Raw genomic sequence first — 15,496 nt, 5'->3', positions numbered from 1 at the left:
GTGAGTCATGATGTCTCCACGTCTGTCCTCGTCCACGTACATCAAACAGTAGGTGGCGTCATCACATTTACCTAAATATCAACTTCTCTTGTTTACTGCACAACATTCAAGCACTTTCAAGGACCCATGTCTGTTTAGGGTGATTTTTAAAAACTTTCAAGGGCCTTGAATCTTTTCAGTCAAATTCACAAACTTTCAAGAATTTCAAGGACCTATATGAACCGTGGAATGAGTTGGTGTTTTTCTTGGCCATGGGGATGAAGGTAGGAGCTGTGTTGATCTTCTGTGACGGATTGTTGTTTGGGTTTTTCCAATGGTGGTTGAGTTAATGATGGTTGAGTTAATGATGGTTGAGTTAATGATGGTTGAGCTAACCCTAACCCTAACCACACCCACTCACTTGGGTGCAAAGACACAAACACAGCCTAAACAAAGTGTCTAACTCTAACCTTAACCTAACTACCATTCACATCTGTGTCCTACACTAGTTCCTCAGAAACAAGGTTCTGCCTCATTCAGACCAAGTTTTTGGTCTCCATGGGGACTACTAGAGGTAACAAATAAGAACACACACACGCACACACACACACCAGTAGTAACCACACAAACAAACATGCACAAACCAAACAACCTCCAGCATTTCTACAAAAAAATAACCTTTTTCTTTGATGTGGATAAAAAGGGTTAATCGGTTCCAACAAAAGGCTGAGCAGCCTGGAGCAGTCAACTTTTCCTACTGTGTGTGTGTGTGTGTGTGTGTGTGTGCGCGTGTGTGTGTGCGTGTTAGTGCATGTTTGTGTGTGTGCGGGTAAAGATTGAGGAGATTTGTCTCGGCACAGCGGGCAACGTTCAATCCCTGTAGCAGCAGTTTACTAAAGTGCCTGTGTGTGTGTGTGTGTGTGTGTGTGTGTGTGTGCGTGTGTGCGTGTGTGAAATACATAATGTGTTCGACCTTATGTGCTGCACAACAACAAGGTTCTGAAATACAAAAGGTACAAAACCATGACAACATTCATGCTCATGAAGATTTCATCAGATCTCAATGTTCTGATTCCTGTGGAGTCATTTTCATCAACATGGAAGCAGGCGTCATTCTGATAAATGCATGTTCAGCTATAGCCAAAGGTTAGAAAAGAATTTTGATAAAAAAAGAAATATATATGCATTTTAAATGCAAAAAATAGAACGAAATCTTATTGTAAGACAGTGAAACCAAGGTTTGTCACTCTCCCACACCAAAGTCCAGAGAGAAAATCAGTGATTTAAGCTTACTGGTCCTCTGCTGCCTCGTGTGGTCAATTTGTGTCACTGAAGTTAATCCAAATGTAGGATTTCAAAAGCCGAAGTGACAAAATCAGACATTAGAACTCAGTGATGGAGGCAGCAGTGGATCAACAACTCCTGTGTGTGTCACTGGTTTTCTTTCTGGCCTTTGGTGTGGGAGAGTGAGCGTTTTACGAGCCTCACTTTCCCGTCTCACAGTGAGATAAAGACGTGAACATGTTCTGAAGATATCGTAGACTGAAGACAGCGTTAGTGTGTTTTTGTGATTATTTTGTGAAGCGGCAAAAATCAGTTTTTCCTTGTGATCGCAGCTCAAACAACTACACTCAAAATAAAGGATCACTTTCCGTCCTCAGATTCAGGTTTGATGAGACAAATGAAGCCTAGTGGACGTGTTTGTCTCTTTAAGACCCAGTTTGTGCAGAAATAAGAAGTTTGGGTGTGAGATGAGTAAACTTTGCAAAGACAGATCAGTGCGTCTCAGTGTGACAGACACTTCCTTGCCCTCAGCTGTAAAGAGTAAAGAGACATTAGCCTTATCTGCGAGTGCAGACTGTCTCACCCTCCCCCAGCTGTCTGACTCACACTGCACTAAACTAGCAGCTGGAATTAACACACATAATGCTAATCCATATGCATACATCTGCTCCACGGTCAACACTCATGGAGAAATAAACAGAAACTTATTTTACAGTGTAACTAAACGTCTAAACCACTGTTTCCTGGTGTGAAATGTGTTTGTAATGAACGCTGTTTGTTGACACATGCAAATCTTTACAGTTTAGTGTTGAAACGATATATTTATGTGATAAAGCTCTGCGGCTCTACTGCCTCTCTGGTCAAACACCAGTAACTGTGTCTATGAGCCGCCATGTTGGCAGGCAAAGACTGCTGGATTCCACCTGGGATTGAATGATCCTTTAATCCAGACCTGCAGGATCCAGATCTTCAACTTTCTGTTCTGAAAGTTTACAAGAGTCTGGACGCAATCATTCAACTCTGGATTCTACCGACGAAAGATAGCCTTGTTGTTACAGGAAAGGTCAGTGTCACTTTAGCATGTTATTAGCATTAGCAATGGGCAGCGTGATGTAAATAACTGCTGCCATGGCGAGTTTAATTAAGTCGTCAAGTTGAGATAAAACTGAGAAAAAGTTGGAATATCACGTCAAGATTAAGTCGACTTGTTAGACTGTGGTCGCTAACGTCACTAAAGATGTTTTACCGAGTTTAAGAGTTTCTCAATTCAGATTCTGCCGTTCTGTGCAGATCAACTCCTGGTAAATCTATTCTGAGTCCATGATTTACCACGAGGTCACCATGTGAAATCTGTTCTTTAGTTTGTTTGTCGTCATCTCTTTGTCTTCGTTTCACCTCTGCTGTCTCTGTGGATCTGTGGTCCTGACACTTCAGGACCTGCGGCTCGTTCAAAGTCAGCTGGGACTGAGTCCAGCTTTCCCCACAACCCTCAGAAGATAAGCTGCATAAATGATGGATGGATGGAGAGGGAATATAAAGAAATAAGAGACTTACGTCTTTGTTGGCCACGTCTGCTTGAACCAGAGTTCCATTCAAACACGGCTCCACATAATGTAATTCTTCATTGTACTGGAACAAAACAGAAGGAATCAATGAAGCGGCGACAAACAAACTTCTTATACAACTACAGTAGTAATATAGCAGATATGATTTTCTTCTCGTTAGAAACTTTTATGACGTTCACAGACTTGAAGACCCAGGTTCCTGACCCGGTCAGAACCAGGGTCTACCTGCAGGAGGTCACATGTTCTCTCCGGGTGTGCAGACTTGGGGATTAGGTCAATTGGACACTGTAAACTGAGCATAGGTGTGAGAGTAAATGGTTGTTTGTCTCTCTCTGTGTCCCTGAGACGGACTGACGACCTGTCCAGGGCGTGACTCCGCGATGGAAGGATGGATGTTTGCTTTCATGTTTTAAAAAGGTTGTTTCCAAAGCTTGGTCTCAAATCCAGAAACATGGAGGTCAGGGGTCGGCGAGTACGTTTGGTCAGGGGCAACAAACATCCCATAATCATCACGCAAAACATGATGGTTTTTTTTGCTTCCAAACTTTTTTAGTTTAATCTTGAAAAGTCTACTTAAGTTAAGATTGCTTTGGAAAAAGTAAGAAGTTGATGATTTTTATAGGCCACACACACGCGCGCGCACACACACACACACACACACACACACACACACACTGTTCTCAGTGGCTGCCATTTTGTGATAAAGCTGAATTTAATGCTCATGTTGGACTCGGAACAAGAATGAAAGTGTGTTCTTTCACAGACGGTGATTATGAACACATGCATCTGTCCGTCACTGACAATCGTTCACTTCTCTGCGTGAATTAAAAGAACTGATGAAAAACAATATGTTCCTGCCTGATTGTCTACATCCTCTTTATCCTCGCTGCTTTTCAAAAGCACAGATTAGAATATTGAATGCTAATGAAGACAGAGAGAGAGCGAGAGGGGGAGAGAGAGGGAGAGAGAGGGATGGAGGGGAGAGAGAGAGAGAGGAAAGACGGGGGCTGGCAGAAGTGACTCCATTTGTTTTTGATGTTAAATAGCATCAGAACCACACACACACACACACACACACACACACACACTGAGCCTGAGGCTCAGGATCCAATCAAAACGTCTCGTTCGTAATTCAAATCTTCATTCAGCTCACAGCTAATTGGTTTGAGTGTGACAGAAGAGAGAGATGATTCGTTACAGTGTTTCCTCTGATCTGAGGACAAATGTGTGTGTGTGTGTGTGTGTTTGAGTTTGTTAAACCACGGTTCTCAAACTGTGGTACGTGTACCAACAGTGGTACACAACTACTGTATAAACCAGCGTATGGGATCAGAGGAAGTGCTGATGTTTCTCAGATGGTTTAATGTCTGGCAAAGTTACCGGAGACTTCGTAAAAAAAAAAAAAAACGTAAAAAAACGTAAAAATCTCCAAGATGGACGCCGATTTCAAATTGGTCAACTTCCTGTTGAGTTGTGGACTTTTTTGTTCATCTTGGGCTGAGACATGTTTCCAACTTTGGCCTACTGGGGGCGCTACTAAGCCATTCTGGACCACAAATCCTTCACCAGTTCTGATTTGCGTGTCAATTAATGTCCATTTTCACCGATAGTTAACAATATTGATTGTTACACGTTACAGAAGGAGCGTTTGTGTGTATGCAGCAGCAGAGCAGGGGGGCGTGGACTCACAGCGATGATGTTGAAGAAGTCGTCGTCTCCCAGCGTGTCCAGTATGGACGAGACGGTCTGCCGGGCGATGGTGAGTCTGAGTCCCTTCATGCTGCCGCTCACGTCCACCAGGATCACCACGTCCTTCGGCGAGGTGGCGGCCTGGATGTACCACTTCCTGTTACGACAGTCGAACGCTATGACCCCGTGTTCGTCCGGCTTCCACTTGATTCCTGGAGGAGCAACGGACGCCAAAGAGTTTGAAGGTTGACCATCAGAACTTTGCTTCATTCACCTGGTGTTTTCTAAAAAAAACAACTCATCTCTGTTGAGTCAGTCTTGTATAAAATACTTGAAAGTGATACTAACAGCTGGTCTTACCTGGTGCCACTAAAAACAACTAGTGACAACAAACAGGCATTACGTCACCAACTCAGCTTTTATTTTGTAGTAACTACGATGGTCGAGGGAAATATATCAAAGTAAAAGTTGTCAGAAATATAAATAATGAAGTAAAGTACAGATATGTGAAAACTCTACTTAAGTACAGTAATAAAGTATTTGTACTGTGTTGTTACATTACAACACTGCTGCTGAGATTGGCTGAAGAGAAGGGGCATGGCCAACATAAACCCTCCCTCACCTGCACTCTGGGCTCCTCCTCCTCACCTTTCCAAACAAACCCTGTGTCGTAGTTTAGTCGTCATGTGTGAAGATGTGTCGCTGTGTGGTATAAATAATAATCGTAGTAATGTTTGGGAAAAAGTTAAATTAAAATGTAGCAAGTTTGAGCTTGTACAATAACAAGCTCAAACATTAATGTTGTAGTTAAGACCACACTAACGGAGACTAAGTCCAGGACCACGTCCTGCCTCGTCGTTGTAAAGAGACAACACAAGGAGGAGCTTTGTCCATTTAAATACAATAACACACACAGACACTTACCTGGGTACTGCCTGAAGAAGCCTTTAGCGCTGCCAAAGTACTGCCATATGAGTGAAGGGTCTCTCTCAAAGTTGTCCACGAACACTTTATTCAAGGCCTCAGACCAGTAAACGCCGTTGACGATGGCAGAGTCTAAGAATGAGGGGGAAACAAACGTGTTCTTTTCATGTTGTTTTATAAACGTCCACGATGTTGTTGCCCGGTTGCCAGGTTTGTACACAAGGTCCGCGAAAGCAGACGCCCGATATTTTCACTGCTTCCAAACACATATTGTGACAGTAACTGTAAATATGCTCTGCATGAAAGAGGATTTAAAAATAAACGAGAGAGACAGACGAGTTCTTAATGGACAGAAAGGAAAGGTCAAACAGATTTATCATCGTCTCTCTGTCGCTGCAACGTTCTGTCAACAGTCAAGACAACAAAAGATTGACTTAGTCGAGCGTGTGTGTGTGTGTGTGTGTGTGTGTGTGTGTGTCTCCTGACAGTAAACACTGATCCACTCGCGCACACAAAGTCAAGAAGCTGGATTTGATCCATGTTTTGTTCAGGTGCAGTTTTTGAAGTCGTCTCCCGGAGCTGTGATTAAAAATCATCTCAACTAATGCAGCTTTAATTCAAACACACACACACACACACACACAGTGTGTGGGCGGAGTCTGCCTTCATTTCCAGGCTGCTGCAGAAACTTATTTTCATCATCCAATAACCTGTTTATTAATTATCTCTATAAGTGATTGGTTGTTTGGTCTCTAAAATGTCTTTTTCTCCACAAAAATATTGTGTTTAACGTCATAAATGAATATTTGATTCATCGATTAATAAATTAATCGTCAACTGTTTTGATAATAATTTCATTTCAGAATTAAATGACGTTTCTGTGATTTTTCAGCTTTTTAAATGTGAATATTTTCTGGGTTCTTTGTTCCATAAACAAAGAAATTCAAATTAAAACTGTGAACAAAAACAAAGACATTGTGCCTCGCTCTGTTTTTTAACATTTCACTGAGAGACATCAATACTTTCTCAGCTGATACTTGGTATAAAAACGTTTGACAAACACTGATTTACAGAGTTACAGTTGCCGTTCATTTTTTTACATCTTGTCGTTCAATCATCAACAATTCATGCATTCACTCACATCTGCAGCTGTGATTTTTCACTCAGTATTAAAGTCAGAAAAAGGTTTGTGAGCTGAGATTTGAAAGACTCGATGACGGCGACGTGGAGGTAAACTGAAGTTAGAGTTAAAGTTCAAATTCAATGACTTTCCATGACCAATTCCCTCAAATTCAAGGACAGAATGTCAGTGATTGTCCTCAAAGTCAAAGTCCGTCTTTGTCTTTTGTCTTTGGTGAGACAGAGATCATCACGTCGTCATTTTCTCTCTCTCTCTTAACTTTACTCGCTCATTGTTCTTCACGGAATCTCACGTCAGCGGCGCAGAGAGAGACAGTGGACAGTGAGTCATGATGTCTCCAGGGCATTGAACAGTAGGTGGCGTCGTCACAAACAAGGGAGACATTTACCTAAATATCAACTTCTTTACTGCACAACATTCAAGCACTTTCAAGGACCCATGTCTGTTTTTCTGATTTTCAAGGATTTCAAGGACCTGCACTGACTCAAACACAGGTGTAGATTTCAGACGTACCTTTGTTGTACATGTTTGTTGGAACCTGGACGACGCTGAGGCTGAGATTCACTGACAGGTTGTTGAAGTGGTCGTTGGGCTGCAGGATGAATTCACCGCCGAGCTCCACGCTGTTCCCCTCCTCGTCCTCCTCATTGATCAGCACCGCGTTAAAGTATTTGTACTGCAGGTCCAAACACAGAAGACATGAGTCAACACTGACGACCAAACGCTGAGTGTTGGACGACAACTAGTACGATAAACGCGATTAGACAAATCGCCAAGATGGACGCCAAATTCACTTCCTTCACTTCCAGGCCGTGGTCCGGGCTGAGACATGTTCCCACCACGTTTTTGCTCCATCCACGTCTTACCTTAGAGGGCGCTGTAGAGCCCGGGAGCAACGCACAGGTCAGAGAACTATGCCAACATCACACCACAAGACCTGACCTCCGGGCAGAGTTCCAAAAACATGGATATAACAATAATAATCTGAAGTATAGAATAAAAAATAATCTGAAGGATAGAATAATAATAATCTGGAGGGTATAATAATAATAATAATCTGAAGAATATTATAATAATAATAATCTGAAGGATATAATCATAATAATCTGAAGGATATAATAATAATAATCTGAAGGATATAATAATAATCTGGAGGGTATAATAATAATAATCTGAAGGATATAATAATAATCTGGAGGGTATAATAATAATAATCTGAAGGATATAATAATAATAATACTAATCTGAAGGATATAATAATTATAATAATATTAAGGATATATTCATAATAATCTGAAGGATATAATAATAATCTTAAGGATATATTAATATGAATAGATTCGTTTCCGACATGCTGATTCATGTTATGACTGTAGAGGACGCTAAAGTGCTGAGTCATGGCGTGGTAACTTGAATCCATGGCTCATCTCATACATGATGCAATAATTCTGCTGAGTCTCAGACTCCAGGTGAAAAATCTGCTGCTGCGCAAACTGGGGAGATTATTAATAAATCATAGCGGGAGATAAATATAGCACAGGACTCGCTGCATCCCAAAACCTCTGAAGTCTGAGTTATCACACGGAGGCAGAGCCCACTGTAGAACTTTCTAGCAGGCAAAGCTATTTGTCTTTCATTCTATTTATCTGTTCATTGTTGTAACTGGTTTCAAAGCACCGTTGCCTTTAAAGTGCCTTTAAGGTGCATCGTCAAAGCCATGTTTTGTTATGTATTGCTTTCGTATGCGCCTTTGTAAATCAATCTATCATCAGAACCTGTACGACTTGTCGGTTTTATAACCTGACTGACTCTCTGACTGACTCTCTAACTGACTGTGGTTAGTAGCTAACAAACTGTCTAACTGCTAACTGACTGCTGCTTAACCGTGTATGTGGAATAAACCTTCAGAAAGACAGTCGAGTTGTGCCCGCCGTACTTGTTCTGGTTACCCTTTCCAGAAGGGAGTATTGAGCTGGAAAGACCAACCAGCAGAAATCTGGACAGTTATAAAACCGTTGTTGGCAACGTATCAGTGCAGTACGGACAGCCGAGCGGAGGACGACAATCGTGGAGCACCAGGACGCTGGTGAAGCGAATCAGTCGTGAATTACTAAAGAGGAGAAGCTGGAACAGAAGAGCCAACGCAGCCGTGAATAAGGTTGCGCACTTGGAATTCAGAGCTCTTCTGGGCGAAGAGCCTCACAGAGGAGAAGCTGGAACAGAAGAGCCAACGCAGCCGTGAATAAGGTTGTGCACTTGGAATTCAGAGCTCTTCTGGGCGAAGAGCCTCACAGAGGAGAAGCTGGAACAAAAGAGCCAACGCAGCCGTGAATAAGGTTGTGCACTTGGAATTCAGAGCTCTTCTGGGCGAAGAGCCTCACAGAGGAGAAGCTGGAACAGAAGAGCCAACGCAGCCGTGAATAAGGTTGTGCACTTGGAATTCAGGGCTCTTCTGGGCGAAGAGCCTCACAGAGGAGAAGCCGGAACAAAGAGCTAACGCAGCCGTGAATAAGGTTGTGAGGATTGCACAAGGAACAAAGAGCTCTTCTGGGCGAAGAGCCTCACAGACTGTGACATTGAGACGTCGACAGTTGGGGGCGTTGACATTCGTGTGCCAAAAAGACGTGTCGTTTGCAAAGAACTGAATCCTTTGAACAAGTCACTGGCAACGAACCAGAGAGTCAAATCATTTGAACAATTCCAATTCCGGAGTTCAAAGAACAAAAATGGCAGACGACAAGCCAGACCTGGAAGACCTACAACGGAAGCGATCAAATGCACAGCGGAGCCTAGCGACGCGTATAAACTGCCTTAATTTCAAAGCTGGTCGTCTAGGCACAGGAAAATTGTCGCAAGAGTTGGCAGGGTTGGAAAACGACTATGATACTTTCGTCGGCGCCTGCAGTGAATATATCGAAGAACTGGAACAAATAGACTCAACGGACGACAACTGTGAGTTAAGAGACACTCTGACAAAGAGGGACGCCATTGGGCAAAGGTACCATGAGACAATGGAAATGTTGTGGTTTAAGGATGCTGAGCCAGAAATAAGCACCCTTGTGGCACGGTTCAATTTAGCTTTCGACCAGGCCGAGGTACTCGGCAGGAAAAGCGCACTACAGCGGTGTCAGCAAGAGGCCAGAAGGAAGGGACTGGATCAAGAACTCCACGAACTCAGAGACACTGTGCATGTTTGGAGAGACTATCAGCCATACGGGAAAGAAAAGTGGAGACTCCTTTTAACATTGGAAATTAAAAAGGAGGAACTGATGGATGAGTGGTCATGCTGCCGGGATAACAAACGGGGAGATGGGCATACCCGACCAGTAGCTCATGCTAGTACCACCCCACCTGTTCGCACCCACTCGGCTATTAGGCAGGGCACCGTAGCTGGCACCAGTCCCCCTCATCAACCTCCTCAACAGCCTCAACAACCTAACTATGGACCCACTGTCAGCTTTACTCAGCCTCCAACCCTCACCAGTACACCACCGAGGTTTCACACTGCTCCCACCAACACCAGCATGGGACAAAGGGGAACTGTGCCCACCAGCAACTTTGGTACAGTCACAGGGGGAGAAGACAGCTCTCAGTGGGCCCGACCCAAAGCAAAGATCACTCCGATTAGCTTGCCTAAGATTTCTGGGAGCAGGACGGCTGACTGGGAGAGTATCCAGGCGCAAGCGGGTCCCACAGAGTCCTTTGAAGAAGAGCAGAAGAGACTGGAGGGTCAAGTGACAGAGTTACAGAAAGTAACGGAAGTCAGTGTCAAGAAGGTAGAGGAGCAGAGTAAACTGAGGGCCGAGATGCCTGAGCTGCTGAGCTCTGAAGGGACCCAAACTGCAGAGCTGCAGGGGACCTTGGTGCAAAGTCAGGAGAATCTCACTGAGCTTCAGTCTGACTTCTACCAGAAAGAGTCAGAAGAAGAAGAGTCTACCCTGCATCAAGACCTCAAGGCACCAGAAGAGACCAGAACTGCAGAGCTGCAGGAGACCTTGGTGCAAAATCAGGAGAATCTCACTGAGCTTCAGTCTGACTTCTACCAGAAAGAGTCAGAAGAGTCTACTCTGCATCAAGACCTCAAGGCACCAGAAGAAAGACTGAGCTTAGCACAGGAGGACTTGGCTACCAACACCAGCCAACTCCTGCTAACCACACCACTGCTAACTCCAAACCAGACAGGTTTGGAGGCTCAGACAAAGGAACTGAAGAGAAGCCACAGCTCATTGGAGCCAGAGCTCACTGAACAAGAGCAGAAGCACCTGGTGATACTGCCTTTAGAGAGCAGACTTTCTGAGAAAATGCTAACACAGTGGCTTGCGCATGGGAGCAGCCCCAAGAACTATGCCTTCCAGGGAAACCATTTCGAGAAGCTCTTATTGTTCCTGGCGCCTTTCCTGAAAGGCCAAAAGTCATTACCCACAAGAGTAGAGCTTTTGAAGTTCAGTGAGCCAATCCCCATTTACATTTCTGAGAGACCCAGCTACCATGAGAAGCCGGTCGACTGGAGGAGGATCCTAGAGGGAGTGGAGAAGATCCTGAAAGCAAGGGGCTTCTACCTCAAGCCCTGGGTCCGGTCTGGTCAAAGTGGGAGGAAGGACGAGGCAAAGCCTGACCAAATGACTCTACTTACTGAAGGAGAAGTGGATGTAAAAGCACCAAACCCATTAACTCGTCGCGTCCTACTGAGCCAGATCACTGGATTGTACGACCCAAACGATCTAACAACACCTGTGGAGCAAAAAGGTGTAGTTCCTGTGAGGAAGGCCTCCCAGGAGGCTGGCAAGTTCACTAAGGACACTTGGGATGAGTCCCTCTCTGACGAACTCCGAGGGAAACCGATCGAGCTGTTCAAGGAGTACACTCGCTTGGGGAGCATCAAGTTCCACAGAAACCTCACACACTCCGGCTGGAGGGGCAAGCCCTGGGGAATCACATTCTCTGACGGAAGCTGTGAATCTTACGGTGCCATACTGTACCTGCGATGGGAAACGTCAGATGGTGTAGTTACCCGGTTGGTGGACTCAAAGGCCAAGTTAACCCCCTTAAACCAAAAAGGCGATGCAGTCGAAGTCGAAATCTGTGGGGCTGTCTTCGCCGCACGCCTGAAGGAATACATGCTGAAGCATGGGAGATTGACTGTGGGAAAGTGGTATCACTTCATAGACATTCAGACAGTGCTGGGAGCCATCCAGCGAGACAGTTACAGATTTCAAACATTCTTTGCAGATAGAGTCGGAGAGATCCAGAAGGCTGGGCCCGTAACTGATTGGTGGTGGATCCCAGGTGAAGTCAACGTCGCTGATCTTATCACGAGAGGGTGTTCACCCGAGCGACTAGACGAAAACTCCGCGTGGCAGAAGGGTCCCGAGTTCCTGTCTAGTCCAGTTGAAGATTGGCCTATGAAATCTGCCACAAAAGTGGCAGCTGATGCTACAGAGACAGTGAGTAAACTCCAGAAGAAAGACTTTGCAGCAGCCCTCACCAGAACCCAAGCGCAGAAGTTGTTAAATTCCGGTGGTGAAGGCCGGAATTTCACAGATGGAGTTAGCAAGTCTCTAGCAGGGCTCCAGTCGGAGCCAAAATCGATCCCTGTTGAGACCAAGAAAGATGAGACACTGTGGGGAGCCGCACTCATGGGTCTGAAAAGGTACAACCCTCTAGCTAAGCTCTGTGGAGGGGTCAGTTATGCCCAAAAGGCTGTAAAGAAGTGGGTTGCTCGTATAGGGAGAGCCCCTATTCCAGCAAAGTGGGAGGTAGTACTGACAGCGACCGAACTTGAAACTGCATTCCAAGATCCCCCTACGTCATCCCGCTACGTCATCAGAGACACTGTGAGGCGGGGAATAAAGATGAAAGTCCGGGGTGTGGTACTCAGGTGCATGGCTTCGAGAGCAAAGCATGCTGACGTTGTGGAAGATCTGTCGACGGATGGATTCCTAAAGGCGTACCAGCACTTCACGGCTCTCAGGGGCCACCCAAGAAAACTTTGGTCGGATCAAGGGACCAACTTCGTGGGCGCCAAGCCAGTTTTAAAGGAACTCTACGAATTCCTTAGCAACATCGACAGGGATCAAGTCCAGGAGAAAGCAACCGCCACTTGGACCGACTGGTCGTGGGTGTTTCACCCAGCAGTCCATACACTCAGGAGAGCGTCGAGCAACATCGGGGTGGAAAGTCACCTGACAGCACTGCAGTTCCAGACTCTCCCCTACCTGGCAGCTAATCTGTCAAACGAAAGACCAATCGGCGCAAGAATCCAGGTACAAGACGAGACTGTAGGAGTCATCACTCCCAACTCACTTCTGCTTGGCCTTGCTGGGCCTAGCGGGGACTCTCGAAGGTTTGAATACCTGACTTACCCCGTTGTGCGCCTGAGAGCGGTCCAGATTAAGGTTGACAAGTTCTGGAAGCGGTGGAGCCAGCTGGCGGGCCCGGGCCTCTTCGTTCGACAGAAGTGGCACGCACCTGCAAGGAACGTCACGGTGGGAGACTTAGTGTGGTTGGCTGACCAGAATGCACTGAGAGGCCAGTTTAGGCTCGATCGAGTTGTGGAGGCCCATCCTTATGTGAAAGGCGTAGTACGAGATGTGAAAGTGAGGACGTGCCAAAGTTGTCCAGTTTCCAGTGGACAAAGTGGGAAAGGCAAAGAAAAGGAGAACCGTCCCTCCACCATCCTTCACAGAGATGTCAGAAGGCTGGTGGTTCTGTTGCCAGTGGAGGAACAGAAATAGATTCCCCACCACATGATGGTGTGTTTCGGAAAAAGGGATCAAGACCCCCCCTCCACCATCCTCCACGAGAGGTGGTGGTGTGTTTCGGAAAGAAAAAGGATCAAGACCCCCCCTCCACCATCCTTCATGAGAGGTGGTGGTGTGTTTCGGTAAAGGGCGTCACTGCGTCATCAAGGACAATGTGAAACCTTTATTTGTTATTTGTATCTGTCATTCACATCGTGTGTAATACGTTCATACCCCAGGATGTAGCTTTATGTACCCATTTGAAAGTTAAAAAATTGTGTGTAATACGTTCATACCCCGCGATGTAGCTTTATGTACCCATTTGAAAGGTAAAACTGTGTGTAACGCGTTCGTACCCAGCAATGTAGCCATTTCGAAAGGCAAAATTTGTGGTTGTTGTGGCCTACTTGGATTTAGGAATCAGTAGGCCAAGTGGGAGGTGTAGAACTTTCTAGCAGGCAAAGCTATTTGTCTTTCATTCTATTTATCTGTTCATTGTTGTAACTGGTTTCAAAGCACCGTTGCCTTTAAAGTGCCTTTAAGGTGCATCGTCAAAGCCATGTTTTGTTATGTATTGCTTTCGTATGCGCCTTTGTAAATCAATCTATCATCAGAACCTGTACGACTTGTCGGTTTTATAACCTGACTGACTCTCTGACTGACTCTCTAACTGACTGTGGTTAGTAGCTAACAAACTGTCTAACTGCTAACTGACTGCTGCTTAACCGTGTATGTGGAATAAACCTTCAGAAAGACAGTCGAGTTGTGCCCGCCGTACTTGTTCTGGTTACCCTTTCCAGAGGGGAGTATTGAGCTGGAAAGACCAACCAGCAGAAATCTGGACACCCACAAAGACCAGAGCAGAGAGCAGAGCAGAGAGCAGAGCTCTGTGATTCACCTGCTCATAGATACCAACATCTCACATGAACATGAAGATGAAGATGTTGCAGAGAAACAACCATGAGAACATCAGTGGCTACATTCTTACCTAAACTGAATGGGAACAGAAACTGGAGACAGGAAGTTTCTAAAGACTTCTTATGTCCGAAATGTCGATGTAGCATCGAATTCTTCTTCACGCTTTAAACCGTCATTTCCCCACAGAAAGATCTAAGTGATGCCAGCGAACAACATACACAATAGAAATAAATGTGGCTCTGGTAGCTGACGTCACACGACCAAGCTAGCGCCCCCTCTGGCAGGAAATTTATATACGAACTGTTTCATCATAAAAGTGATAAATGGATAAATATGAGTTGATCTAATGGATTTAAAGAGACAGTGAACTCTGACAGGATGAATACTGTTCACGTTTGCCCGCCAACATGGCCGCCACATGACTGCCGGACCTCGAACGGACAGACAGACAGACAGACAGACAGACAGACAGACAGACAGACAGAGTTCTCTGAGTGAAGATAATGAGTGATTCATACTTTAGATGAAAAGATTCTCTGTCCTCACCACAGTAACCTTCACATGGGCTAAATCTTCATCCCATCATCCCCTCACCATCATCCCCTCACCTTCATCCCCTCACCTTCATCCTCCACAGCCTGGTGCAAAACACAGATAAAGTCGTCAATTAAGGCGTCAAATGCAGCGACTATCAGTATAATTAATCCAGTGTGATTAGGATTATGAGTCCATTCATCGCGGGTAACGCTGCCACCTGAAGGTGAGCGAGTAAAGTGCGTTCAGTCTCCACCTTAAACCTGCGTCAGTTAATCAAACATGATTGTTTTTATTTGTCATTTAGTTCTTCTAATACAGAGAGTTACCAAAGTCTGAGGGTTTTCAAGGTATGTATATATATGTATATATATATATATACTGTATATATATATACATATATATACACATGTTGTTCCCGTGACTGTTGAGGGATTTCAGCATTTTAAATTTTAAATTTAATCGGAGAAATAATAATAATAATAATAAAAAAAGAATCGGCCAAAGTGTTTCCACTTGTTCTCTAACGAGCACAGACTCAGAGCTTCCTGTGAACACTTGAATGCAAAGAAAGAGAATTTAGTGCAGCTGCAAACCAGCTTTGACCTGAAACTAAACATCAACTAAAGTAGGACAAAGAAAGAAGTGCAGACGCTGAGACGACTGCACCTGCTCGACACCAGACCTGGATGCGTCTTCACTCTGGTCTGGTTCTGCCAGTC

General features: G+C 44.9%; 1 protein-coding gene across 2 annotated transcripts in view; it reads right to left on the bottom strand.

Moving 5' to 3' along the window:
- cacna2d3a (calcium channel, voltage-dependent, alpha 2/delta subunit 3a) overlaps positions 1–15,496 on the bottom strand; it is a 109,882-nt gene that overhangs the window by 65,585 nt on the left and 28,801 nt on the right. For both annotated transcript variants that reach the window (XM_058642736.1, XM_058642738.1), the window contains exons 5-8: positions 7,096–7,258; positions 5,442–5,573; positions 4,518–4,729; positions 2,818–2,892 (exon numbers count right to left, since the gene is read on the bottom strand). In XM_058642736.1, coding sequence (XP_058498719.1) covers positions 2,818–2,892; positions 4,518–4,729; positions 5,442–5,573; positions 7,096–7,258 — 582 coding nt within the window. The remainder of the gene's footprint in view (positions 1–2,817; positions 2,893–4,517; positions 4,730–5,441; positions 5,574–7,095; positions 7,259–15,496) is intronic.

The sequence above is a fragment of the Solea solea genome, chromosome 11 (assembly GCF_958295425.1).
Source record: "Solea solea chromosome 11, fSolSol10.1, whole genome shotgun sequence".
Lineage (NCBI taxonomy): Eukaryota > Metazoa > Chordata > Actinopteri > Pleuronectiformes > Soleidae > Solea > Solea solea.
The sequence above is the reverse complement of the archived record's forward strand: the minus strand, read 5'-3'. Positions and strand labels throughout refer to the sequence as shown.